Source organism: Oncorhynchus masou, chromosome 12 (assembly GCF_036934945.1).
Source record: "Oncorhynchus masou masou isolate Uvic2021 chromosome 12, UVic_Omas_1.1, whole genome shotgun sequence".
NCBI classification, from domain to species: domain Eukaryota; kingdom Metazoa; phylum Chordata; class Actinopteri; order Salmoniformes; family Salmonidae; genus Oncorhynchus; species Oncorhynchus masou.
This window is the reverse complement of record NC_088223.1, coordinates 6,988,048-7,015,177: the sequence shown is the minus strand read 5'-3', so window position 1 is coordinate 7,015,177 and position 27,130 is coordinate 6,988,048. Positions and strand designations below refer to the sequence as shown.

The 27,130-nt window shown below is 45.2% G+C and overlaps 1 protein-coding gene across 1 annotated transcript in view; it reads left to right on the top strand.

The window, feature by feature from the left end:
• Positions 1 to 12,460: 12,460 nt before the first annotated feature.
• Positions 12,461 to 27,130, top strand: part of LOC135549496 (protein L-Myc-1b-like) — a 17,233-nt gene continuing 2,563 nt past the window's right edge. The window contains exons 1-2 of the mRNA XM_064979498.1: positions 12,461 to 14,015; positions 26,192 to 27,130. The exon at positions 26,192 to 27,130 is cut by the window's right edge and continues 2,563 nt beyond it. Coding sequence (XP_064835570.1) covers positions 13,376 to 14,015; positions 26,192 to 27,003 — 1,452 coding nt within the window. The 5' untranslated portion in view covers positions 12,461 to 13,375 and the 3' untranslated portion in view covers positions 27,004 to 27,130. The remainder of the gene's footprint in view (positions 14,016 to 26,191) is intronic.

The following is a 27,130-nucleotide window of genomic DNA, read 5'->3' as shown; positions in this document are numbered from 1 at the left end:
CGCCAGTCTGCCCAGCACCGCCAGTGCCGCCAGTCTGCAAGGAGCCACCAGTGCCGCCAGTCTGCAAGGAGCCGCCAGTCTGCAAGGAGCCGCCAGTGCCGCCAGTCTGCAAGGAGCCGCCAGTGCCGCCAGTCTGCAAGGAGCCGCCAGTGCCGCCAGTCTGCAAGGAGCCGCCAGTGCCGCCAGTCAGCCAGGGACCGCCAGCCAGCCAGGGGCCGCCAGTGCTGCTCGTCAGCCCAGAGGCGCCAGAGCCCCTCAGCCCAGAGGCGCCAGAACCCCTCAGCTCAGAGGCGCCAGATCCCCTCAGCTCAGAGGCGCCAGAGCCCCTCAGCTCAGAGGCGCCAGAGCCCCTCAGCTCAGAGGCGCCAGAGCCCCTCAGCTCAGAGGCGCCAGAGCCCCTCAGCTCAGAGGCGCCAGAGCCCCACAGCCCAAAGCCCCTGCCCTTCTGTCCAGAGCCTCCGCCCCTCTGTCCAGAGCTTCCGCCCCTCTGTCCAGAGCTTCCGCCCCTCTGTCCAGAGCTTCCGCCCCTCTGTCCCGAGCTTCCGCCCCTCTGTCCCGAGCTGCCACTCCGTCCCGAGCTGCCCCTCTGTCCAGTGGGGTCATTTAGTAGGGTCGCCGTGGTTAGGAGGCCACGGAAGCGGACAAGGTGGCGGACTAAGAATATGGTGAAGTGGGGGCCACGTCCAGCACCAGAGCCGCCACCGCGGACAGATGCCCACCCAGACCCTTCCCAATAGGTTCAGGATTTGCGGCCGGAGTCCGCACCTTGGGGGGGGGGGGGGTGTAATGTCACACCCTGACCATAGTTTGCTTTGTATGTTTCTATGTTTTGGTTGGTCAGGGTGTGATATGAGTGGGCATTCTATGTTGGATGTCTTGTTTGTCTATTTCTATGTCTGGCCTGATATGGTTCTCAATCAGAGGCAGGTGTTAGTCATTGTCTCTGATTGGGAACCATATTTAGGTAGCCTGTTTGGTTTTGGGTTTTGTGGGTGATTGTTCCTGTCTCTGTGTTTGCACCAGATAGGGCTGTTTTGAGTTTTCACGTTTCTTGTTTTGTTAGTTTATTCATGTATAGTGTCTTTATATATTTTAAACATGAATAACCACCACGCTGCGTTTTGGTCCGCCTCTCCCTCACCGCAAGAAAACCGTTAGCAAGATTCACGACCTGTTGCCACAAGAAAAAGGGCAACCAGTGAAGAACAAACATCATTGTAAATACAACCCATATTTGTTTATTTATTTTCCCTTTTGTACTTGAATTATTTGCACATTATATGACATTTAAAATATGTGTAAATGCTTTTGGAATTGTTGTTTATCTATTTCATTATTTGTTTACATATGTTTCCCCTGCCAATAAAGCCCCTTAAATTGGTGAGTGAGAGAGTCCGTGAGAGAGAAACATCTTAGTATTCAGCTGTCTTTATGTAATGTAACTTCCCCAGGGAAATGGGAGAGAAGCCTCTCTCTATTCCCTGTTAGGTCGGGGGACTGTAGATCTGGTGGACTCGATGAGGTAGATGGAGGTTGCGTGAGCAGCAGCATTGTGTGTGTGTTTGATCAGCTGGTGAGCAGATACACATGGCCTAACAGAGCAGAGCACTGGCTTGGCTTCACTATCGACTGAGATGTGTGTGCGTGTTTGTGGCACTGGGGGTCTTTCACATCTTCAGGATGATATTGATCGCAGACATAATATAAAGGCTCTGACACACCAATAGCGTTTGCTGGCCGAGAGTACTTAGCACCTCTGAGAGTAATTTGCCAACCAAGTGCGCAAAGATCTAGTGAGAAATGTCGCCAGTCAGACGACTACAGCGGAAGGTACCTAAAAAACACAATGCGCTGAACGATCGACAGACGAACGCGAGAAGCACATTCAGTGCGATGTGTTCGAGCCTTAAAGAACCTTAAGATACACTGAGGACATCAGACACCGCAGCCATATATGTTTGGCCAACACACACACACGGACACACACACATGATTCCAATAACAGCTCAAATAGCACTGTAACAGTATGCCAAATGTAATCTATACGTATATATCTATCGACACCGGATTACACAAGATATACAAGGAGTGATAGGTAAAATATATACAATATATACATGAATATTGTCACGTAGAGTAGGCTAAACTGGATAACCTAACCTCTATCAAAATAAAAAAGATGGCGGAACCGCAAAAGTTCTGTGCAAAGGTGTTTATTTACAAGTGATTCCGGAACAAAAAACAACAGTACTGCCATCAACGTCTACCTTATGGGACAGCTTAAAAACAATGCTGCCCCATCCACAGCTCAATCCAAACTGCCTCTCCATGACTGAAAGAGAGGCTCCTTTTGTAGGGCTAGCCCCTCCCCTCAGAACAATTAACCCTAATTAATTAATCAATTAACAATACAAACCTACATTTTCCATGAACTAAACATACTAAAGGATATACATTGCAACACGGTTTTAAACAATATCACAACATAACATTTACAACATTACATCACTACTGACAATATCTTTCAATATGCCCATATGCATTAATGAGCCATTTGGGACAGGCACTATAAAGCCAACCCAATTCCCTTAGCTCGGGTCCTTTTCCAGCATACCCGGAAGCTACAGAGATGGAGAGAGAGGAACAGAACAAACAAACAATGCGCTCATCCACAACATTGATAAGTATAATAATTATTGTATCTCTCAAATATGAACATTGACAAGTGTGAAATGCATGCACCAAGGTAATTTGTGTGTCGACCCACATTGTTAACTTATCTTATAATGGCGCAGGGAGGAGTGATGAATGTGTGTGTGCGTTAAAGAACCAAATGCTGCCCGCGGCCAGTGACGGACTTCTACGTCACAAATATACGGTGTGTATAAAGAGTTTAATTAAAATGTGGCAGTAGTGAGCTATGTCGAGAATACAGTATTTAAATACACCGTACAAAAGCCCCATAGCAAAATTGATAGAATTGCAGGAAATTATGCCCTGTTCAAAACACCTGGGAGCTCTGAACTTGGAACTCTGAAATCTCCGACTTCAGTGCGTTTAAGACAACTGTGAACTCGGGAAAAACTAGGTCAAATCGTGATGTCAGTGATCTTAAGGTCGGACAACGAATATTAAAGAATATATATGTATGTGAATAATGTGTAAAGACGGTATGGACAGTATGTGAATAGAAAAGGAATGGACATCAGGATGGTGTGTTTAGACAGTAGTTATATAGGATGGTGTATGTAGACCAGAGTTATATAGGTTGGTGTGTATAGACAGTAGTTATATAGCATGGTGTGTATAGACAGTAGTTATATAGGATGGTGTGTATAGACAGTAGTTATATAGCATGGTGTGTATAGACAGTAGTTATATAGGATGGTGTGTATAGACAGCAGTTATATAGGATGGTGTGTATAGACAGTAGTTATATAGGATGGTGTGTATAGACAGTAGTTATATCGGATGGTGTGTATAGACAGTAGTTATATAGGATGGTGTGTATAGACAGTATAGACAGTAGTTATATAGGATGGTGTGTATATACATTAGTTATATAGAATGGTGTGTATATACAGTAGTTATATAGGATGGTGTGTATAGACAGTAGTTATATAGGATGGTGTGTATAGACAGTTGTTATATAGGATGGTGTGTATAGACAGCATAGACAGTAGTTTTTTAGGATGGTGTGTATAGACAGTAGTTATATAGGATGGTGTGTATAGACAGTATAGACAGTAGTTATAATACGATGGTGTGTATAGACAGTATAGACAGTAGTTATAATACGATGGTGTGTATAGACAGTAGTTATATAGCATGGTGTGTATAGACAGTAGTTAAAATAGGATGGTGTGTATCGACAGTGGTTATACAGGATGGTGTGTATAGACAGTAGTTATATAGGATCGTTTGTACAGACAGTAGTTATTACGGATGGTGTGTATAGACAGTAGTTATATAGGATGGTGTGTATAGACAGTATAGACAGTAGTTATATAGGATGGTGTGTATATACATTAGTTATATAGGATGGTGTGTATATACAGTAGTTATATAGGATGGTGTGTATAGACAGTAGTTATATAGGATGGTGTGTATAGACAGTAGTTATATAGGATGGTGTGTATCGACAGTAGTTATAATAGGATGGTGTGTATAGACAGTATAGACAGTAATTATATAGGATGGTGTGTATAGACTGTCACGACTTCCGCCGAAGTTGGCTCTCCTGCCCATTCGGGTGGTGCTCGGCGGTCGTCGTCACCGTCCTATTAGCCACTACCGATCCCTTTTTCGTGTATCTGTTGGTTTTGTCTAATTGGTTCACCTGTGTGTTGTTTAGTTAATTAGTGTCTGTATTTAATGTAGGTTGTCCCGCCCTTGTTTTGTGCGGATTGTTTATTTTGTCATTTCGTTTTGTCTGTCGGTGTTTGCTGTTTGTTATTCTCCGGTTAGTCTTTATCCTGTGTTGGATATATTCACCCTGTCTGTATTTGGGTTGACCGTTGTTTGTTTTTGTTCACCGGAGAATAAACTTTATATCGCTATCTGCTCTCTGCGCCTGATTCCACCCACCTTGAATAGACGTGACAGAATCCCGCAACACCCATGGAATCAGCAGGAGCAGCAGCGTCTCCTCTCCCATCGATGGAAGAGAGGGTCCTCCATCATACCAGTGTGCTTCACCGGATTGGTTCTGCTATGGACCAAATGATGGAGAGAATGGATCGATGGGAGAGGAGTGGCCTCCCCACATCATCTCTACCAACCCCTTCTCCCGCACCTCCTGTTTCTGCGACCACATCTGGCTCTGGGGCTCTTCGGCTGACACTCCCACGGGAGTTTGACGGATCGGCGGCTGGGTGCCAGGGTTTCCTCCTTCAGCTGGAATTATACCTGGCTACCGTGCGTCCTGCTCCCTCTGGAGAGGAGAGCGTGTGCGCCCTCGTCTCCTGCTTGACTGGGCGTGCCCTCGAGTGGGCTACCGCAGTATGGAATGGTCCGGACTCGGCTAAGGATAATTACCCAGAGTTCACCCGCCGATTCCGAGCTGTTTTTGACCATCCACCCGAGGGTCGGGCGGCGGGTGAACGGCTGTTCCACCTGCGTCAGGAGACGAGGAGCGTACAGGATTTTGCCCTTGAGTTTAGGACTTTGGCAGCAGGAGCAGGATGGAACGACAGGGCCTTGATTGATCATTTTAGATGTAGTCTCAGGGAGGATGTCCGCAGGGAGCTGGCATGTCGGGACACCACATTCACACTGGATGAACTTATCGATCTGGCTATCCGTCTCGACAACCTGCTGGCTGCTCGCGGGCGTTCGGATCAGGTCCTGTCGTTTCCAATCCCCAGCCCCCCTGTTCCTATCCCTATGGAATTAGGAGGTACGGCTTCAAGGGGGACCGGAGGAGGAGTGTCCTCCGGGACCAGTTGTGGTCGACGAGGGCACACGTCCAACCGGTGCTGGAGGAACTCGTCTAGGAGTCGGGAGGACATGCGGAACACTGCTCGATCACCCCAGGTGAGTAAGCACCAAACTCATTCAGAGCTTCCTGTCGGTCATGTGTTTGTATTGATTTCTTTCCCTGGTTTTTCCCCATCTCTACAGCATAAGGCGCTAGTCGATGCAGGCGCAGCTGGGAATTTTATGGATCGTGGGCTTGCGTTAAGGCTAGGGATTCCCCTGGTGTCGTTAGATCGACCTTTCCCCGTGCACTCCTTAGATAGCCGACCATTAGGGTCAGGAGTAATTAGGGAGGCTACGGTGCTGCTGGACATGGAAACGCAGGGTGATCATAAGGAGCAGATTAGCCTGTTCCTTATAGATTCACCTTCGTTTCCAGTGGTGTTGGGGGTTCCCTGGTTAGCTCAACACAACCCGGTGATTTTCTGGCGACAGGGGGCTCTTAAGGGGTGGTCAGAGGAGTGTTCAGGTAGGTGCATAGGAGTTGCCGTTGGTGCGACTACGGTGGAGAGTCCAGACCAAGTTTCCACCGTGCGCATTCCCTCTGATTATGCCGATTTGGCTATCGCTTTCAGTAAAGGGAAGGCGACCCAATTACCACCTCATCGTCAAGAGGACTGTGCGATAAACCTTCTGGAAAACGCTGCACTTCCTAGGAAACACTTGTATCCATTGTCCCAGGAGGAGACAGTTGCGATGGAAACATATGTTTCCGAATCGCTGGGACAGGGGTACATTCAGCCCTCCATATCACCCGTCTCCTCAAGCTTCTTTTTTTGTGAAGAAGAAGGATGGAGGTCTGCGTCCGTGTATTGATTATAGAGGTCTAAATTCCATCACAGTGGGGTTTAGTTACCCACTACCTCTCATCGCTACGGCAATGGAATCATTTCACGGGCGCGATTCTTCACAAAACTGGACCTGAGGAGCGCGTATAATCTGGTACGTATCCGGGGAGGAGATGAGTGGAAAACCGCATTTAGTACTACTTCTGGTCATTATGAGTACTGCGTCATGCCATACGGGTTGAAGAATGCTCCAGCCGTTTTTCAATCTTTCATAGATGAGATTCTCCGAGACCTGCTCGGGCAGGGAGTGGTAGTGTACATTGATGACATTTTGATCTATTCTGCCACACGCGCGGAGCATGTGTCTCTGGTGCGTAAGGTACTTGGGCGACTACTGGAGCATGACCTGTATTGCAAAGCGGAGAAATGTGAGTTTTTCAAACAGTCCGTTTCCTTCCTGGGGTATCGTATTTCCACCTCCGGGTTGGTGATGGAGGATGATCGCGTTACAGCCGTGCGTAATTGGCCGACTCCGACCACGGTGAAAGAAGTGCAGCGGTTTTTAGGGTTTGCCAATTACTACCGGAGGTTTATCCGGGGTTTTGGTCAGGTGGCTGCTCCCATCACCTCACTGCTGAAGGGAGGACCGGTGCGCTTGCGCTGGTCAGCAGAGGCGGGCAGAGCTTTCAGTCGTCTGAAGGAGCTGTTCACCAATGCGCCCGTGTTGGCGCATCCGGACCCCTCTTTAGCGTTCATAGTGGAGGTGGATGCGTCCGAGGCTGGGGTTGGAGCCGTGCTGTCCCAACGCTCGGGCGTGCCATCCAAACTCCGCCCGTGTGCTTTCTTTTCGAGCAAGCTCAGCCCAGCGGAGCGAAACTATGATGTGGGGGACCGGGAGTTGTTAGCTGTAGTCAAGGCTCTGAAGGTGTGGAGACATTGGCTTGAGGGGGCTAAATTTTTTTATTTTTTATTTTACCTTTATTTAACTAGGCAAGTCAGTTGAGAACAAATTCTTATTTTCAATGACTGCCTAGGAACAGTGGGTTAACTGCCTGTTCAGGGGCAGAACAACAGATTTGTACCTTGTCAGCTCGGGGATATGAACTTGCAACCTTTCGGTTACTAGTCCAACGCTCTAACCACTAGGCTACCCTGTCGCCCCAGGGTATCCTTTTCTCATCTGGACTGACCATCGTAATCTCGAGTACATCCGGGCAGCTAAGAGACTAAATCCACGTCAGGCTAGATGGGCCATGTTTTTTACTAGGTTCCAGTTTACCCTCACATATCGGCCAGGCTCCCAAAACACTAAAGCTGACGCACTGTCTCGCCTCTATGATACCGAGGAACGGCCAGTAGAGCCAACTCCCATCATTCCACCGTCATGTCTCGTGGCACCGGTGATATGGGAGGTGGACGCTGAGATAGAGAGGGCCTCACGGTCAGAGCCGGCTCCTCCTAACTGTCCAGTTGGGACCAAGTACGCGCCGAGGGTGGTCCGGGACAAGCTGATTAGGTGGGCTCATACTCTTCCCTCCTCGGGTCATCCTGGTATCAAGAGGACAGTGCAGAGTCTGAGAGGGAGATACTGGTGGCCCACACTGGCTAAAGACGTGAGATTTTATGTCTCCTCCTGCTCAGTGTGTGCTCAGAGCAAGGCTCCTCGGCAGCTGCCTAGAGGGAAATTACAACCTCTCCCCGTTCCACAATGGCCGTGGACACATTTATCGGTGGATTTTCTTACCGACCTTCCCCTGTCCCAGGGAAGTACTACGATCCTGGTCGTTGTGGATCGGTTTTCTAAGTCCTGTCGTCTCATTCCGTTGCCCGGTCTTCCTACGGCCCTGCAGACTGCTGAGGCTTTGTTTACCCATGTCTTCCGGCATTATGGGGTGCCTGAGGATATCGTCTCTGATCGGGGTCCCCAATTCACGTCCAGAGTGTGGAGGGCGTTTATGGAGAGACTGGGGGTCTCGGTTAGCTTAACCCCAGGTTTTCACCCCGAGAGTAATGGGCAGGTGGAGCGCGTTAACCAGGATGTGGGCAGGTTTCTGCGGTCCTATTGTCGGGACCAGCCTGGTGAGTGGGCAAGGTATGTTCCATGGGCCGAACTAGCCCAGAACTCCTTACGCCACTCCTCTACTAACTTGTCTCCTTTTGAGTGTGTGTTAGGTTACCAGCCGGTCCTGGCTCCATGGCATCAGAGTCAGACCGAGGCTCCTGCGGTGGAGGAATGGGTACAGCGCTCCAAGGACACCTGGAAAGCCGTTCAGGACTCATTACGGTTAACGGGAGAACGGCAGAAGAGGAGCGCTGACCAGCACCGCAGTGAGACCCCCGTGTTTGCACCGGGGGACAGGGTCTGGCTCTCGACCCGAAACCTGTCTCTCCGCCTGCCCTGTCGGAAGCTGGGGCCGCAGTGTGTAGGGCCTTTCAAAGTCCTGAGGAGAATAAACGAGGTGTGTTATAGGTTACAACTTCCAAGGTATTACCGTATTAACCCCTCGTTTCATGTGTCTCTCCTTAGGCCGGTGGTGGCTGGTCCCCTGCAAGAAGGTGAGGTGCCTGAGGTCCCTCCGCCCCCTCTGGACATCAAGGGGTCCCCGGCGTATACAGTTCGAGGCATTCTAGATTCGAGACGCCGGGTGGGGGGCCTACAGTACCTCGTGGACTGGGAGGGGTACGGTCCGGAGGAGGGATGCTGGGTTCCGGTGAGGGATATTTTGGACCCTTCCCTCCTGAGAGATTTCCACCGCCTCCACCCGGATCGCCCAGCACCTCGTCCTCCGGGTCGTCCTCGAGGACGGTGGCGGCGCGCTGCGGGAGCCGCGCGTCAGGGGGGGGTACTGGCACGACTTCCGCCGAAGTTGGCTCTCCTGCCCATTCGGGCGGTGCTCGGCGGTCGTCGTCACTGTCCTATTAGCCACTACCGATCCTTTTTCGTGTATCTGTTGGTTTTGTCTAATTGGTTTCACCTGTGTGTTGTTTAGTTAATTAGTGTCTGTATTTAATGTAGGTTGTCCCGCCCTTGTTTTGTGCGGGATTGTTTATTTTGTCATTTTGTTTTGTATGTCGGTGTTTGCTGTTTGTTATTCTCCGGTTAGTCTTTATCCTGTGTTGGATATATTCAACCTGTCTGTATTTGGGTTGACCGTTGTTTGTTTTTGTTCACCGGAGAATAAACTTTATATCGCTATCTGCTCTCTGCGCCTGATTCCACCCACCTTGAATAGACGTGACATAGACAGTATAGACAGTAGTTATATAGGATGGTGTGTATAGACAGTATAGACAGTAGTTATATAGGATGGTGTGTATAGACAGTAGTTATAATAGGATGGTGTGTAGAGACAGTAGTTATATAGGATGGTGTGTATAAACAGTATAGACAGTGGTTATATAGGATGGTGTGTATAGACAGTAGTTATATAGGATGGTGTGTATAGACAGTAGTTATATCGGATGGTGTGTATAGACAGTAGTTATATAGCATGGTGTGTATAGACAGTATAGACAGTAGTTATATAGGATGGTGTGTATAGACAGTAGTTATATTGGATTGTGTGTATAGACAGTATAGACAGTAGTTATAATAAGATGGTGTGTATAGACAGTATAGACAGAAGTTATATAGGATGGTGTGTATAGACACTAGTTATATAGGATGGTGTGTATAGACAGTAGTTATATTGGATTGTGTGTATAGACAGTATAGACAGTAGTTATATATGATGGTGTGTATAGACAGTATAGACAGTGGTTATATAGGATGGTGTGTATAGACAGTAGTTATATAGGATGGTGTGTATAGACAGTAGTTATATCGGATGGTGTGTATAGATAGTAGTTATATAGCATGGTGTGTATAGACAGTATAGACAGTAGTTATATAGGATGGTGTGTATAGACAGTAGTTATATAGGATGGTGTGTATAGACAGCAGTTATATAGGATGGTGTGTATAGACAGTAGTTATATAGGATGGTGTGTATATACAGTAGTTATATAGGATGGTGTGTATAGACAGTAGTTATATAGGATGGTGTGTATAGACAGTACAGACAGTAGTTATATAGGATGGTGTGTATAGACAGTAGTTATAATAGGATGGTGTGTATAGACAGTAGTTATATAGGATGGTGTGTATAGACAGTAGTTATATAGGATGGTGTGTATAGACAGTAGTTATATAGGATGGTGTGTATAGACATTTGTTATAATAGGATGGTGTGTATAGACAGTAGTTATAATAGGATGGTGTGTATAGACATTTGTTATAATATGATGGTGTGTATAGACAGTAGTTATATAGAATGGTGTGTATAGACAGTAGTTATATAGGATGGTGTGTATAGAAAGTAGTTATATACAATGGTGTGTATAGACAGTAGTTATATAGAATGGTGTGTATAGACAGTAGTTATATAGAATGGTGTGTATAGAAAGTAGTTATATAGGATGGTGTGTATAGACAGTAGTTATATAGAATGGTGTGTATAGACAGTAGTTATATAGAATGGTGTGTATAGACAGTAGTTATATAGAATGGTGTGTATAGACAGTAGTTATATAGAATGGTGTGTATAGACAGTAGTTATATAGAATGGTGTGTATAGACAGTAGATATATAGGATGGTGTGTATAGACAGTAGATATATAGGATGGTGTGTATAGACAGTAGTTATATAGAATGGTGTGTATAGACAGTAGTTATATAGAATGGTGTGTATAGACAGTAGATATATAGGATGGTGTGTATAGACAGTAGATATATAGGATGGTGTGTATAGACAGTAGTTATATAGAATGGTGTGTATAGACAGTAGTTATATAGAATGGTGTGTATAGACAGTAGATATATAGGATGGTGTGTATAGACAGTAGTTATATAGAATGGTGTGTATAGACAGTAGTTATATAGCATGGTGTGTATAGACAGTAGTTATATAGAATGGTGTGTATAGACAGTAGTTATATAGAATGGTGTGTATAGACTTTAGTTATATAGCATGGTGTGTATAGACAGTAGTTATATAGAATGGTGTGTATAGACAGTAGTTATATAGAATGGTGTGTATAGACAGTAGTTATATAGGATGGTGTGTATAGACAGTAGTTATATAGAATGGTGTGTATAGACAGTAGTTATATAGAATGGTGTGTATAGACAGTAGTTATATAGAATGGTGTGTATAGACAGTAGTTATATAGCATGGTGTGTATAGACAGTAGTTATATAGGATGGTGTGTATAGACAGTAGTTATATAGAATGGTGTGTATAGACAGTAGTTATATAGAATGGTGTGTATAGACAGTAGTTATATAGAATGGTGTGTATAGACAGTAGTTATATAGGATGGTGTGCATAGACAGTAGTTATATAGGATGGTGTGTATAGACAGTAGTTATATAGCATGGTGTGTATAGACAGTAGTTATATAGAATGGTGTGTATAGACAGTAGTTATAATAGGATGGTGTGTATAGACAGTAGTTTTATAGAATAGTGTGTATAGACAGTAGTTATATAGAATGGTGTGTATAGACAGTAGTTATATAGAATGGTGTGTATAGACAGTAGTTATATAGAATGGTGTGTATAGACAGTATAGACAGTAGTTATATAGAATGGTGTGTATAGACAGTAGTTATATATAATGGTGTGTATAGACAGTATAGACAGTAGTTATATAGCATGGTGTGTATAGACAGTATAGACAGTAGTTATATAGAATGGTGTGTATGGACAGTAGTTATATAGAAGGGTGTGTATAGACAGTAGTTATATAGAATGGTGTGTATAGACAGTAGTTATATAGAATGGTGTGTATGGACAGTAGTTATATAGAAGGGTGTGTATAGACAGTGTCTAAGGTGCAGAGTGGAGAAGCGAAGGTTGCTGGCTGGAGACTTTGTCTAATGTTCAGTGCAGAATAGCAGGCGGAGCCCGGCTTGTATATCTGTCTCTCGGTCTCAGCTTTGACGCACAGCAGGGTGAACCAGCCGTGGGTTCGGGTGAGGTCTATATCATGGTCACGTGGTTATTAAATCACAGTCTTGTAATGTTGCATCATGACATCCTTGGGGGGAAAAAGGACTCCTTGGAAATGACTATGTCCCTTTAAACGGCAGGCGTGGCTTTTCTACTCTCCCCACGCCTTTTATGCAAACCACCGTCTTTCTCTCCCGCATCACATAGTGCACTAGTCGGGTTGTCAAGTGTCCATTGTGAAATCTATCTAAATTACTGGATTTGGAAAGTAGACCTACGAGTTACTTTTTCCAGTTTGGTGCGAAAGCTGCGTACTAGTCAAATAGTGAGCGTTCAACTGAAAGCAACAGCTATTTATTGAGTGTAATTTACCGCAAGAGGCTTCAGCGTCGCTGTGTTGGTTACTACGCATTATAGGACTTCATTAAGTAGACGCCCGTTCAATTTCACCAACGCTAAAAGGATTATTCAAATATTTAACAAAGATAACATTTTTATTTTTTTTCCATCCCCGGACGGAAGTGTGTTCTAGTTATTTACTATAGCCCACTACTAGATAGCATACATCGCAGTGTTTTCAGAAGTTTGGGGTTTGTGAACACGCCTGTTGTTATTTAATTATGGCAGATTTAGGCCTACCAGTGGATTGGGATTTATTTGCTCTCTTGCTTTTTCTCAATGCTTTGTGAGATAACGGTTTGTTTTGGCTACCGTAAAACGTTGTGTTGCTCTGAAGACGCAAAACTTTTATTTATTTATTGAGACATCTGGGAATTGTTGTTTTGGCAACCATTTAAACGACATTTTATTAGCCACGTAACCCGAAAGAGACATACAGGGTGTTATAAGCGTTTGTTTTTTAGCCTACAAAGAGAGGGTTGCTGAACTGTGGCTCTATTTCCCCGGTGTAGTTGGACTGTTGTATTATGTAACGCAAACTACGTTGCGAAACTTGGTGTCATGTAGTTTTATCATAACAGACTATTGTGTTTATTATAGCAGTCCAACGTGCTAGGCTGATTCCAAGTCTCTCTGTTCCGAGGTAGGATAGTCTTAACGGAGATCAGTTCACAGTTGAAGAGTGCGCTTCCTCAACCACGCCTGCCCTGACCTCTAGATGCCGGGCATAAACTCCACCACTGCCTCTCGCTATGAGTCCGGCTGGGAGATGGAGTACGACCACTATCAACATTACTTCTACGACGACCACGATCCAGACGAGGATTTCTCTAAATCCACTGCGCCCAGCGAGGACATATGGAAGAAATTTGAACTAGTACCAACCCCGCCCATGTCCCCTATCCGGACTTTGGAGGGGGCCGCCGGGGTCGGTATGGTCTGCCCTTCGCTGGGGGACAAACTCGAGTGGGTGTCCCAGTTTTTGGGTCAAGAGGACGACCAGGATGTGCCGTGTAAACTCAGCTCAGCCGACGAGGCTTTGGGGAACCTGAGCTCCATTATCGTACAGGACTGCATGTGGAGCGGCTTCTCAGCGGGCAAGCAGCTGGAGAAAGTTTTCGGGGAGCGGCTTGCCTCCTGTCCGAACAAACTGCCCATGCAGGCGTTGGGAGCTGCAATCACCACCACCGGGAGGGCGCAGTGCGTGACGGTGCCAGTGGACGCGGCTGTTCCAGTTCTCGGTAGCCTGGCGACGGATTGCATGGACCCGGCTGCTGTTCTCGCCTTCCCGCTAACCGGGGGAACGTTTAAGAAACCGTCGGTGTCCTCCTGGTCAGGGACCCACACAGACTCATCAGGTACGTTATAAGTTCAACATTGGACTGTGAAACTGAGAATGAAAAGCTCTTATATAATGTCAATCATAAGTGTGGATGCAGCCAATTTGCCATAAGTGACCTTACTGGCCACAAAGTTTTAGTAGGTGGCAGTTTTCACAATGTGTTTTTCTGAACAGTATTGGTAGTAATGTGTCTGCTGAAGGCTTAGTGTCTGCATTGCGTTGCCCCTGGCAGCCCCCGCTGCGTTGCCCCTGGCAGCCCCCGCTGCTTTGTGAAAATGACCCTCCCATCTGAAACATCTGTTGATTGGCTATGGTCCAAGACACCAGCTGCTAGAGAGAACAGTGTCCTGGCCTACTCTCCCTTTTCAAGTATAATTTATGGTTCACTTTAATGTTCTTACCATTTCCTCATCCTCAACTGCATTGAAATAAACACGTTACATTTTATTTATATATATATATATATATATGTGTGTGTGTGTGTGTGTGTGTGTGTGTGTGTGTGTGTGTGTGTGTGTGTATGTGTGTTAAATATCGCTTCTTGGATAAGCTGAATAACTTGTAATAAATATTCTCTCTACATTCTCTTTTTTTCATTGAGCGACTTTGCGTTGGTCTGCAGTGTAGGTATTTAGGTTGGCATGTGACTAGTCTCTCTCTGTCTAATGTGTGTGGAATGTCACAATGGAGACTTGTTGCAGTGCAGAGTCTTGGCATTCCTTCCTGAAAGGAAGTGGCAACGGCACCAATTGTGTCAGAAGTTGGGTTTGGTCAACTTACTAGTGACGGACTAAATATATCACTAGCCACTTTAAACAATGCTACCTTATATAATGTTACTTACCCTACATTATTCATCTCATATGCATACGTATATACTGTACTCTATATCATCGACTGCATCCTTATGTAATACATGTATCACTAGCCACTTTAACTATGCCACTTTGTTTACATACTCATCTCATATGTATATACTGTACTCAATACCATCTACTGTATCTTGCCTATGCTGCTCTGTATATCCTTATGTACATATTCTTTATCCCCTTACACTGTGTATAAGACAGTAGTTTAGGAATTGTTAGTTAGATTACTTGTTGGTTATTACTGCATTGTCGGAACTAGAAGCACAAGCATTTCGCTACACTCGCATTAACATCTGCTAACCATGTGTATGTGACAAATAAAATTTGATTTGATTTTGGACTAGTAGACCAGTAATAAAATGGTTCATTCACCTTGTTAAAATCTCTCGCAATGTGTGACACTGTTTCATACCAGGCTTGATATTCATATGTATTAAGTCATACATGTAGTATCATCTATTTCAATACTGTATGAAAGGGGGTCGGGTGCCAGAAAGCTAGGAATGAGTGATTCCTCAGTGCAGGAAGGCGTACACTCGTTCAGCACAGAAGTGTTTTGAAAGGAAAATGGAGTTTTAATGGAAAATGCAGAATAGGTCTCAGATCAGTACTAGTTGACAGACAGATACCAAGGAACCAATATGTCCTTATCTCTATCTGACCTCATGCATGATAATGGTATATAGCAGGGTTATTCAACTATATTCTTAAGGGGCCAGACATTTTTGATTTATATAAAAATAAAAAAAGGCTATTAACAGGGGGGTCAGACATGTTCTACATGGGTTTGATCTTCCTAAAACCTCATATATATATATATATATATATATATATATATATATATATAAAAAAAAAATTATATATATATATATAAATATATTTAAAAAAGACACAAACACAATTCTAATCTTATGAAGCAACTTTATTAACATGAAACGTTGCTAAAAAATATATATATTTTTTTTAAGTGCTTGAAAATTACCATAATTCATGAATTTCTACTTTCCTGTCCATTGTACATAGCTTCATCTCTTCTTTCTTCTACACGTAGGAAACAATTTATCTCAGTTGTTTTTTTGTTTTTTAGCCTACAAAGAGAGGGTTGCTGAACTGTGGCTCTATTTCCCCGGTGTAGTTGGACTGTTGTATTATGTAATGCAAACTACGTTGCGAAACTTGGTGTTATGTAGTTTTATCATATTCTGTTTTCTCTTTCTTTATCATTTAGTTATTTTCTGTCTTGTTTTATATTGCTATTTTTCTACACATGAACCTTTTTTTTTAATGCATGGCATTTCTCGGTTGCTTTTCGAAGACACGTCTCTCCCCTGCATCAGTAGAGAACAACTCCCTGTAAATAAACTGCATCACCTCTGTGGTGACTTCATCTCGTTCCAAAGTTAGCTTTTCAGTTTATCTAAAAACTCTGACATCATGGAGTGATCTGTACTGATGACTTGGATCATGATGCTCAGCAGACTTCGAAAACAAGCCATGTTGCAGGCCAGATGTTGACAGGATAGCATTTCTGATAGCCCAGAACTGAGTCCATAGTGTTTCTTTGAGTCATCGCTGAGTTAAGCACAAAGCACGCTCTGGTGTATGAGGCTGTTTAGTGATCTGATTTTGTGAAAGAGCCAATATGCGGGCAGACATACCCTGCACCCCTGTTAGCAGCTCTGATTGGCTGTAACTGGTACGTTGGATAATATTGATTGACAGCACTTAATGGACGGGACGACAGAAAAACAGATTCTCCCAATGGAGAATATTGGATGAGGGCTCCTTTTGGCACTAAACATCACATTTTTTGCCGGATTCGTTGTTTTTTTGGGGGGGGGCAGATTTGTTTTTAATTCATGGTCAAGAGGATCTCGCTCTCTGAGGTCAACGTGAGAAAGGTCTTTAATCAGGTCAAGGCTGCGGTACCTGAATGTATTCCAGGGTACGTAATCAGAGCATTCGCAGAACTCTAAGGCTTCATGCCACGATAACTACCACCGTGTAGCCCTCACATCTGTAATCAGGAAGTGCTTTGAGAGGCCCGTTATGGCATACATTAACTCCATCATCCCAGACACCCTTTTAATTTGCATACCACCTCAACAGATCCATGACGCAATCTCAATTGCACTCCACATTGCCCTCATCCAGCTAGATACCTACGTATATGAGGATGCTGTTTATTGACTACAGCTCAGCGTTCAACCCCTCTAAGCTCGTCACCAAGCTAAGGAATCTGGGTCTGAATACATCCCTCTGCAACTGGATCCTGAACTTCCTGACGGGCCGACCCCAGGTGGTGAGGGTAGGCAACATCGCCTCCGGCACACTGACCCTCAACATGGGGACCCCACAGGGTTGTGTGCTTAGTCCCCTCCTGTATTCCCTGTTAACCCACGACTGCGTGGCCACTCATGACTCCATCACCACCATCAAGTTGGCTGACAACACAACGGTGGTAGGCCTGATCACCGGTGACAATGAGTCAGCCTACAAGGAGGAGGTCAGTGACCTGACAGTGTGGTGCCATGACAACAACCTCTCCCTCAATGATGAGACAGCCTATAAGGAGGAGGTCAGAGACCTGACAGTGTGGTGCCATGACAACAACTTCTCCCTCAATGATGAGACAGCCTATAAGGAGGAGGTCAGAGACCTGGCGGTGTGGTGCCAGAACAAACAATCTCAATGTCAGTAAGACCAAGGAGCTGATCGTGGACTAGAGGAAACGGGGGGGACTCTACATCGACGGTGCGCGGATCGAAAGTTCCCCGGTGTCCAAATCACTAAATACTTAAAATGGTCCAAACACGCCTCTTCCCCCTCAGGGAGTTGAAAAGGTTTGTCATCTGCCCTCAAATCCTCAAATAGTTTTTACAGCTGTACCATTGAGAGCATCTTGACTGCTTGGTATGGCAACACCACTGCCCTCCATCGCATGGTGCTACAGAGGGTGGTGTACAGCCCAGTGCATCACTGCGGCCAAGCTCCCTGCCATTCAGCACCTCTATATCAGGAGGTGCTGCAGGAAGGCCAGGGGAAATTGTTAGATTCCCCACCACCCAAGCCATAGACTGTTGTCTCTGCTTCCGCACGGCAGGCGGTACCGCCTGACACCAACAGGCTCTTGAACAGCTTCTATCCCCCAAGAAATAAGACTGATAAAATAGCTACACGAACGATCCGAGTTAACCTTGTATTTGTATTGACCCTTTTTTGAATTCTTACGTTTTGTCACAGTCTCTATGCACAGTGACAGGGCCCTTCACACCCTTCACACTCACACATGATATGCTCTGACATGTCTACTGACTCTACACACTCACGTACAAGCTGCTGTACAAGCTGCTGCTACTCTGTTTATCTCACACTACAGTTCAAAAGCTTGTGGTCACTTAGAAATGTCCTTGTTATTGAAATATTTTTTTTGGGTCCATTTAAAATAACATCAAATTGATCAGAAATACAGTGTAGATATTCTTAATGTTGTAAATGACTATTGCAGCTGGAAACTGATAATTTTTTTAATGGAATATCTACATAGGTTTACAGAGGCCCATTATCAGCAATCATCACTCCTGTGTTCCAATGACACGTTGTGTTAGCTAATCCAAGTTTATCATTTTAAAAGACTAATTGATTATTAGAAAACCCTTTTGCAATTATGTTAACACAGCTGAAAACTGTTGTTCTGATTAAAGAAGCAACTAAACTGGCCTTCTTAAAACTAGTTGAGTATCTGGAGCATCAGCATTTGTGGGTTCGATTACAGGCTCAAAATGGCCAGAAACAAATAACTGTCTTCTGAAACTCATCAGTCTATTCTTGTTCTGAGTAATGAAGGCTTTTCCATGTGAGAAATTGCCAAGAAACTGAAGATCTTGTACAAAGCTGTGTACTACTCCCTTCACAGAACAGCGCAGACTGGCCCTAACCAGAATAGAAAGAGGAGTGGGAGGCCCCGGTGCACAACTGAGCAAGAGGACAAGTACATTAGTGTCTAGTTGGAATGCTCGTCTCCTAGGCAGAGTTCCTCTGTCCAGTGTGTGTTCTTTTGCCCATCTTAATCTTTTATTTTTATTGTCCAGTCTGAGATATGCCTTTTTATTTTAACTCTGCGCCACTCGGGAGCACACTGTATATAGTATGGTACTAACTGACCCTGTATATAGTATGGTACTAACTGACCCTGTATGGTATTAACTGACCCTGTATATAGTATGGTATTAACTGACCCTGTATATAGGATGGTATTAACTGACCCTGTATATAGGATGGTATTAACTGACCCTGTATATAGTATGGTATTAACTGACCCTGTATATAGTATGGTATTAACTGACCCTGTATATAGTATGGTATTAACTGACCCTGTATGGTATTAACTGACCCTGTATATAGTATGGTATTAACTGACCCTGTATATAGTATGGTATTAACTGACCCTGTATATAGTATTAACTGACCCTGTATATAGTATGGTACTAACTGACCCTGTATATAGTATGGTACTAACTGACCCTGTATATAGTATGGTATTAACTGACCCTGTATATAGTATGGTACTAACTGACCCTGTATATAGTATGGTATTAACTGACCCTGTATATAGTATGGTACTAACTGACCCTGTATATAGTATGGTACTAACTGACCCTGTATATAGTATGGTACTAACTGACCCTGTATATAGGATGGTATTAACTGACCCTGTATGGTATTAACTGACCCTGTATATAGTATGGTATTAACTGACCCTGTATATAGTATGGTACTAACTGACCCTGTATATAGTATGGTGCTAACTGACCCTGTATATAGTATGGTACTAACTGACCCTGTATATAGTATGGTACTAACTGACCCTGTATATAGGATGGTATTAACTGACCCTGTATGGTATTAACTGACCCTGTATATAGTATGGTATTAACTGACCCTGTATATAGTATGGTATTAACTGACCCTGTATATAGTATGGTATTAACTGACCCTGTATATAGTATGGTATTAACTGACCCTGTATATAGTATGGTATTAACTGACCCTGTATATAGTATGGTACTAACTGACCCTGTATATAGTATGGTACTAACTGACCCTGTATGGTATTAACTGACCCTGTATATAGGATGGTATTAACTGACCCTGTATATAGTATGGTATTAACTGACCCTGTATATAGTATGGTATTAACTGACCCTGTATATAGTATGGTATTAACTGACCCTGTATATAGTATGGTATTAACTGACCCTGTATATAGTATGGTATTAACTGACCCTGTATATAGTATGGTATTAACTGACCCTGTATATAGTATGGTATTAACTGACCCTGTATATAGTGTGGTATTGATATTTCTTCATATTTCTTATTATTTCTGCTGCATATATATTGATTACTGCGTTGTTGCGGTTAGAGTTTGCAAGAAAGGCATTTCACTGTACTTGTGGACGTGACATTAAAACTTGAATTGATCAAAAGACCATTTTAAATTGCGAAACGAGCTGGATCTGTTCCGCGGGCCTCTGCACTGTAGCCTATAATCACCTCCTCCCATTGGCCCATTGGCCTCCCATTATATTTATCTCCAGGCTATTACCACTTCAACAGCAGCCGAATCCACAGGGAATCAATTACTTTGGTGTCTTTCTCTTTCAATTTACAAGGAAACAGCATCCCAAATGGAACACTTCGTCCCTATATAGTCCACTACTGCCCTCTTTTTTTTTTTTTGCTCTTGTCAAAAGTAGTTCACTATATAGGGACTAGGCTGCCATTTGGGATGGGTTGAGGGAGCAGCAGTACTACCACTGTCTCCTTGGTGTCTAGTCCAGAGTTGGAGCTGATATCAACTATTATTACATTGGTAGTTCACTATATAGGGACTAGGGTGCCATTTGGGATGGGTTGAGGGAGCAGCAGTAGTACCACTGTCTCCTTGGTGTCTAGTCCAGAGTTGGAGCTGATATCAACTATTATTACATTGGTAGTTCACTATATAGGGACTAGGGTGCCATTTGGGATGGGTTGAGGGAGCAGCAGTAGTACCACTGTCTCCTTGGTGTCTAGTCCAGAGTTGGAGCTGATATCAACTATTATTACATTGGTAGTTCACTATATAGGGACTAGGGTGCCATTTGGGATGGGTTGAGGGAGCAGCAGTAGTACCACTGTCTCCTTGGTGTCTAGTCCAGAGTTGGAGCTGATATCAACTATTATTACATTGGCTTGTTACATCAAGGCCCAGTGTTAAAAATCACACGTTGACACAAGGCTGAGAGAGAGAGAGAGACAGAGAGAGAGAGACAGAGAGAGAGAGACAGAGAGAGAGAGACAGAGAGAGAGACAGAGCGAGAGATACAGAGAGAGAGACACAGAGAGAGAGACACAGAGAGAGAGACAGAGAGAGACAGAGAGAGAGACAGAGAGAGAGACACAGAGAGAGAGACACAGAGAGAGAGAGAGAGACACACAGAGAGAGAGACGGACGGAAGGAAGGAAGGAAGGAAGGGGTTAGGAAGTGCCGCTCTGTTTCCAGCTCATTTTGTGGGCAGTGGCCACATGTATATCCTGTCTTCTCTTTGAGATCATACGGTTGGGCTTTGATGCCTCGTGGTTGAGTGTTGCTCTGTTCAAATAGACTGTGATTTTGCTCTGATCTGATAGGGGTGTCAGTGGGCCTGACTGTGAAGGCTCTGAGAGACTCTGGGTTGAGGTCAGTGATAAAGAAGTTTACAGTACCACTGGTAACAGCTGAGCTATACGTGTACCTACCATAGGAGTCCCCTCAAAGCCTACCGTTGACTATGTACATACCCAGGATGTAACAGAGCTATAGGTGTACCTACCATAGGAGTCCCCTCAAAGCCTATTGACTATGTACATACCCAGGATGTAACAGAGCTATAGGTGTACCTACCATAGGAGTCCCCTCAAAGCCTATTGACTATGTACAGACCCAGCGTGGAACAGAGCTGCAGTAGCTGTGACCTGTTTTTGTTGGTTATGTTGTCGTAGTTGTGCCCTGGGGGGCATATGTGGGAGGGAATGGTGTCACCTGCAGGTAGGTGTTTGTCCCCCTGTGTTCTGAGGGTGTCAGGTTCCTGTCCGGTTCTGGCATTTAGGTCACAGACTAGTACATGTCCCTGGGCCTGGAAATGACAGCTTCTCTGCCCTGGAGCGGGAAATCGGTCTTCATTAAAGTGAAATAAAGTAAAATAAAATGGGGATTCTAGTGGAGGGATATCGTAGCACACAGGAGGACATTTTTCTCTGTTAAGATCATTTTCTTTTTGAAATTCTAGCCAAATGTAAAATGCTCCAGTTTTGATTAATTGAATGGAGTGAGTTAGGTCTGCTCTACACCAAATTCAAATCAAATCAAATTTATTTGTCACATACACATGGTTAGCAGATGTTAATGCGAGTGTAGCGAAATGCTTGTGCTTCTAGTTCTAGTTCCGACAATGCAGTAATATTAGCATAGTCCCTTCCCTGTTTCACACCTGGCAGTGTGGTGGATGGGACTACCAGCTCTCTGTAACCTAGAGGGCAACCAGTGGGTCTGTCTCCTCTATACCACCCACCTGGTAGTGTGGTGGATGGGACTACCAGCTCTCTGTAACCTAGAGGGCAACCAGTGGATCCATCTCCTCTATACCACCCACCTGGTAGTTTGATGGATGGGACTACCAGCTATCTGTAACCTAGAGGGCAACCAGTGGCTCCATCTCCTCTATACCACCCACCTGGTAGTGTGGTGGATGGGACTACCAGCTCTCTGTAACCTAGAGGGCAACCAGTGGCTCCATCTCCTCTATACCACCCACCTGGTAGTGTGGTGGATGGGACTACCAGCTCTCTGTAACCTAGAGGGCAACCAGTGGCTCCGTCTCCTCTATACCACCCACCTGGTAGTGTGGTGGATGGGACTACCAGCTCTCTGTAACCTAGAGGACAACCAGTGGGTCTGTCTCCTCTATACCACCCACCTGGTAGTGTGGTGGATGGGACTACCAGCTCTCTGTAACCTAGAGGGCAACCAGTGGGTCTGTCTCCTCTATACCACCCACCTGGTAGTGTGGTGGATGGGACTACCAGCTCTCTGTAACCTAGAGGGCAACCAGTGGCTCCATCTCCTCTATACCACCCACCTGGTAGTATGGTGGATGGGACTACCAGCTCTCTGTAACCTAGAGGGCAACCAGTGGCTCCATCTCCTCTGTACCACCCACCTGGTAGTTTGATGGATGGGACTACCAGCTCTCTGTAACCTAGAGGGCAACCAGTGGCTCCATCTCCTCTATACCATGTTTCTTGTAGGATGACAAGGTCTGTATTTCAGATTTCTTTGAAGTCTGGATTCCTGCTCTTTGGGCCAAAGGCAGATGACCTCAGGCCTTGAATATTCCAGCATGAGATAGTGAAGGCTTTGTGCTCTATAGTGGTGTGGTTTGGCCTCAGGCCAGTAAGTGTGAGCAGAGTCTGCTGAGCATCTGATACATACCATTGGCTTGGGCTAGAGTGGGCTTGGGCTAGAGTGGGGGTTGGGCCTGCTCACGGACTGGGCGTATGTGTGACTCATGTTCAGGCATTCTTTGCCGGAGTTGGAGCCGGAGGGGCATTGGTCTGGTTGTGCAGTGGTCTCGGTCTCTCTCTCTGTGTCTATTTCTCGTTCTCTCTCTCACTCTCTCTGTGTCTATTTCTGTGTGTCTATTTTAGAGGTCGACCGATTATGATTTTTCAAACCCGATACCGATTATTGGAGGACCATAAAAGCCGATACCGATTAATCAGACTATTTTTTTGTATTTTTTTATTTGTAATAATGACAATTACAACAATACTGAATGAACACTTATTTTAACTTAATATAATACATCAATAAAATCAATTTAGCCTCAAGTAAATAATGAAACATGTTCAATTTGGTTTAAATAATGCAAAAACAAAGTGTTGGAGGAGAAAGTAAAAGTGCAATATGTGCTATGTAAAAAACTAATGTTTAAGTTCCTTGCTCAGAACATGAGAACATGTGAAAGCTGGTGGTTCCTTTTAACATGAGTCTTCAATATTCCCAGGTAAGAGGTTTTAGGTTGTAGTTATTATAGGATTTATAGGACTATTTCTCTCTATACATTTACATTTAAGTCATTTAGCAGACGCTCTTATCCAGAGCGACTTACAAATTGGTGAATTCACCTTCTGACATCCAGTGGAACAGCCACTTTACAATAGTGCATCTAAATCATTAAGGGGGGGTGAGAAGGATTACTTATCCTATCCTAGGTATTCCTTGAAGAGGTGGGGTTTCAGGTGTCTCCGGAAGGTGGTGATTGACTCCACTGTCCTGGCGTCGTGAGGGAGTTTGTTCCACCATTGGGGGGCCAGAGCAGCGAACAGTTTTGACTGGGCTGAGCGGGAACTGTACTTCCTCAATGGTAGGGAGGCGAGCAGGCCAGAGGTGGATGAACGCAGTGCCCTTGCTTGGGTGTAGGGCCTGATCAGAGCCTGGAGGTACTGCGGTGCCGTTCCCCTCACAGCTCCGTAGGCAAGCACCATGGTCTTGTAGCCATTTGTATTTCATGTACCTTTGACTATTAGATGTATTATAGCTTCCGACCCTCTCCTCGCTCTTCCCTGGGCTCGAACCAGCAACACAACGACAACAGCCACCCTCGAAGCAACGTTACACATGCAGAGCAAGGGGAACAACTACTGGAAGGCTCAGAGCGAGTGACGTTTGAAAATGCTATTAGCGCGCGCTAACTAGCTAGCCATTTCACTTCGGTTACACCAGCCTCATCTAGGGAGTTGATAGGGTCGGAAGCAGCGCATTAACGCACAATGAAGAGCTGCTGGCAAAACGCACGGAAGTGCTGTTTGAATGAATGTTTACGCGCCTGCTTCTGCCTACCACTGCTCAGTCAGATACTTAGATACTTGTATGCTTGTATGCTCAGTCAGATACTTCGATACTTGTATGCTCAGTCAGATTATATGCCACGCAGGACACGCTAGATAATATCTAGTAATATCATCAACCATGTGTAGTTAACTAGTGATTATGATTGATTGTTTTTTATAAGATAAGTTTAATGCTAGCTAGCAACTTACCTTGGCTTACTGCATTCGCGTAACAGGCAGTTTCCTTGTGGAATGCAACGAGAGAGAGGCAGGTCGTTATTGCGTTGGACGAGTTAACTGTAATGTTGCAAGAGTGGATCCCCCGAGCTGACAAGGTGAAAATCTGTCGTTCTGCCCCTGAACGAGGCAGTTATCCCACTGTTCCTCGGCCGTCATTGAAAATAAGAATGTGTTCTTTAACTGACCTAGTTAAATAAAGGTATATATATATATTTTTATATCGGCAAATCGGCGCCCAAAAATACCAATTTCCGATTGTTATGAAAACTTGAAATCGGCCCTAATTAATCGGCCATTCCGATTAATCGGTCGACCTCTAGTCTATTTCTCGGTCTCTCTCCCTCTCTGTCTATTTCTGTGTCTATTTCTCGCTCTCTCTCTCTCGCTCTCTGTCTATTTCTCTGTGTGTGTCTCTCTCTCTCTGTGTGTGTGTGTGTGTGTGTGTGTGTCTGTCTGTCTATCTCTCATGACACATGGCTGAGATGAATAACCCGGAGAGAGAGCTTGAGCTCAGTGGAGGCTGCTGAGGGGAGGACGGCTCATAATAATGGGTGGAACTGAGTGTTTTGAAACGTTTTTTTTTTATGTATTTGATACCATTCCAGTGAGTCTTGCTCCGGCCATAACTGCGAGCCCGTCCTCCCCATTGTTAAGGTGCTACCAACCTCCCGTGTGTGTGTGTGTGTGTGTGTGTGTGTGTGTGTGTGTGTGTGTGTGTGTGTGTGTGTGTGTGTGTGTGTGTGTGTGTGTGTGTGTGTGTGTGTGTGTGTGTGTGTGTGTGTGTGTGTGTGTGTGTGTGTGTGTGTGTGTGCGCATGTGTGGCCATGTCTAAATAACTGTATCTACGTTCTAAATAGTAGGGCATTATGGGTAGGCAAAAATATAACTTTTTATAGTATGTGAAATATAGAAAAAAAAGGGGTATGCTTTAAATGCCAGAATGTTCGTACTCAATCTGTCTTTTCAGCTCGTTGAATTTGCTGCCGAAATATCGAGGAAGAGAGTCATATTTTTTCAAGATCCATGTGTGTTTGACAACAGCTGATAATCAAACATGGTGACATGGTTAAAAAGGGTACACGAAAAGGGATTTCTGGAATCAACATCATGCTTATTGTCACATTGTTCTGCTGTGGTCACTAACTTGCTCCATTCATTGTTCCAACAGATGACGAATCTAGTGACCATGACGACGACGATGATGATGACGATGATGACGAAGAGGAGATTGATGTGGTGACGGTGGAACACAAGCAGTACAAGTCCCGACGGCTGGTCAAGAGCAGAGTTACCGGGGGACGCGGCGGCGGGCTAAACAGACGGACGCCGGTGACAATCATGGTCCGGGCGGATGCTCTGAACCCGTGTATGAAACGCTTCCACATCTCTATCCACCAACAGCACCACAACTACGCAGCGCCCTCCCCGGACACGCACACAGCCCCCGCCCTCCCCGGACACACAGCCCCCGCCCTCCCCAGAAAGAGGGTCCGACACGAGCCCTCAAACTCTTCTCATAACTTCTCTAGCACCCAGCCACACCTGCACCCCGCCTCCACATCCAATCAGAACTCTGAGAGCAAACCACATGTCGCCGTAGCAACCATCGGGTCGGAATCATCTGACGCCAACACACCCTCCCCTTGTGGATCCCCGTCTGCCTCTCCTCGATTATCCTCCTGTCACCCCTGCAGCCCCCAGTCCTCCGACTACGAGGACACGGACAAACGGAAGACACACAACTTCCTGGAACGGAAACGACGCAATGACCTGCGCTCTCGTTTCCTGGCGCTGCGGGACGAGGTCCCCGGCTTGGCAGAGTGCCCCAAGACGCCCAAGGTGGCCATCCTGACACGCGCCACTGAGTACCTGGGACAGCTGCATTCTAGCGAGCGCCAGCGGGCGCAGGAGAAACGGCAGCTGAAGGCCAGGCAGCAGCAGCTGCTCCGTAGGTTGGCACAGCTCAAACAACGCCCCTAAACTCACTGACTGGCAGGTTGGCACAGCTCAGACAACGCCCCTAAACTCACTGACTGGCAGGTTGGCACAGCTCAAACAACGCCGCTAAACTCACTGACTGGCAGGTTGGCACAGCTCAGACAACGCC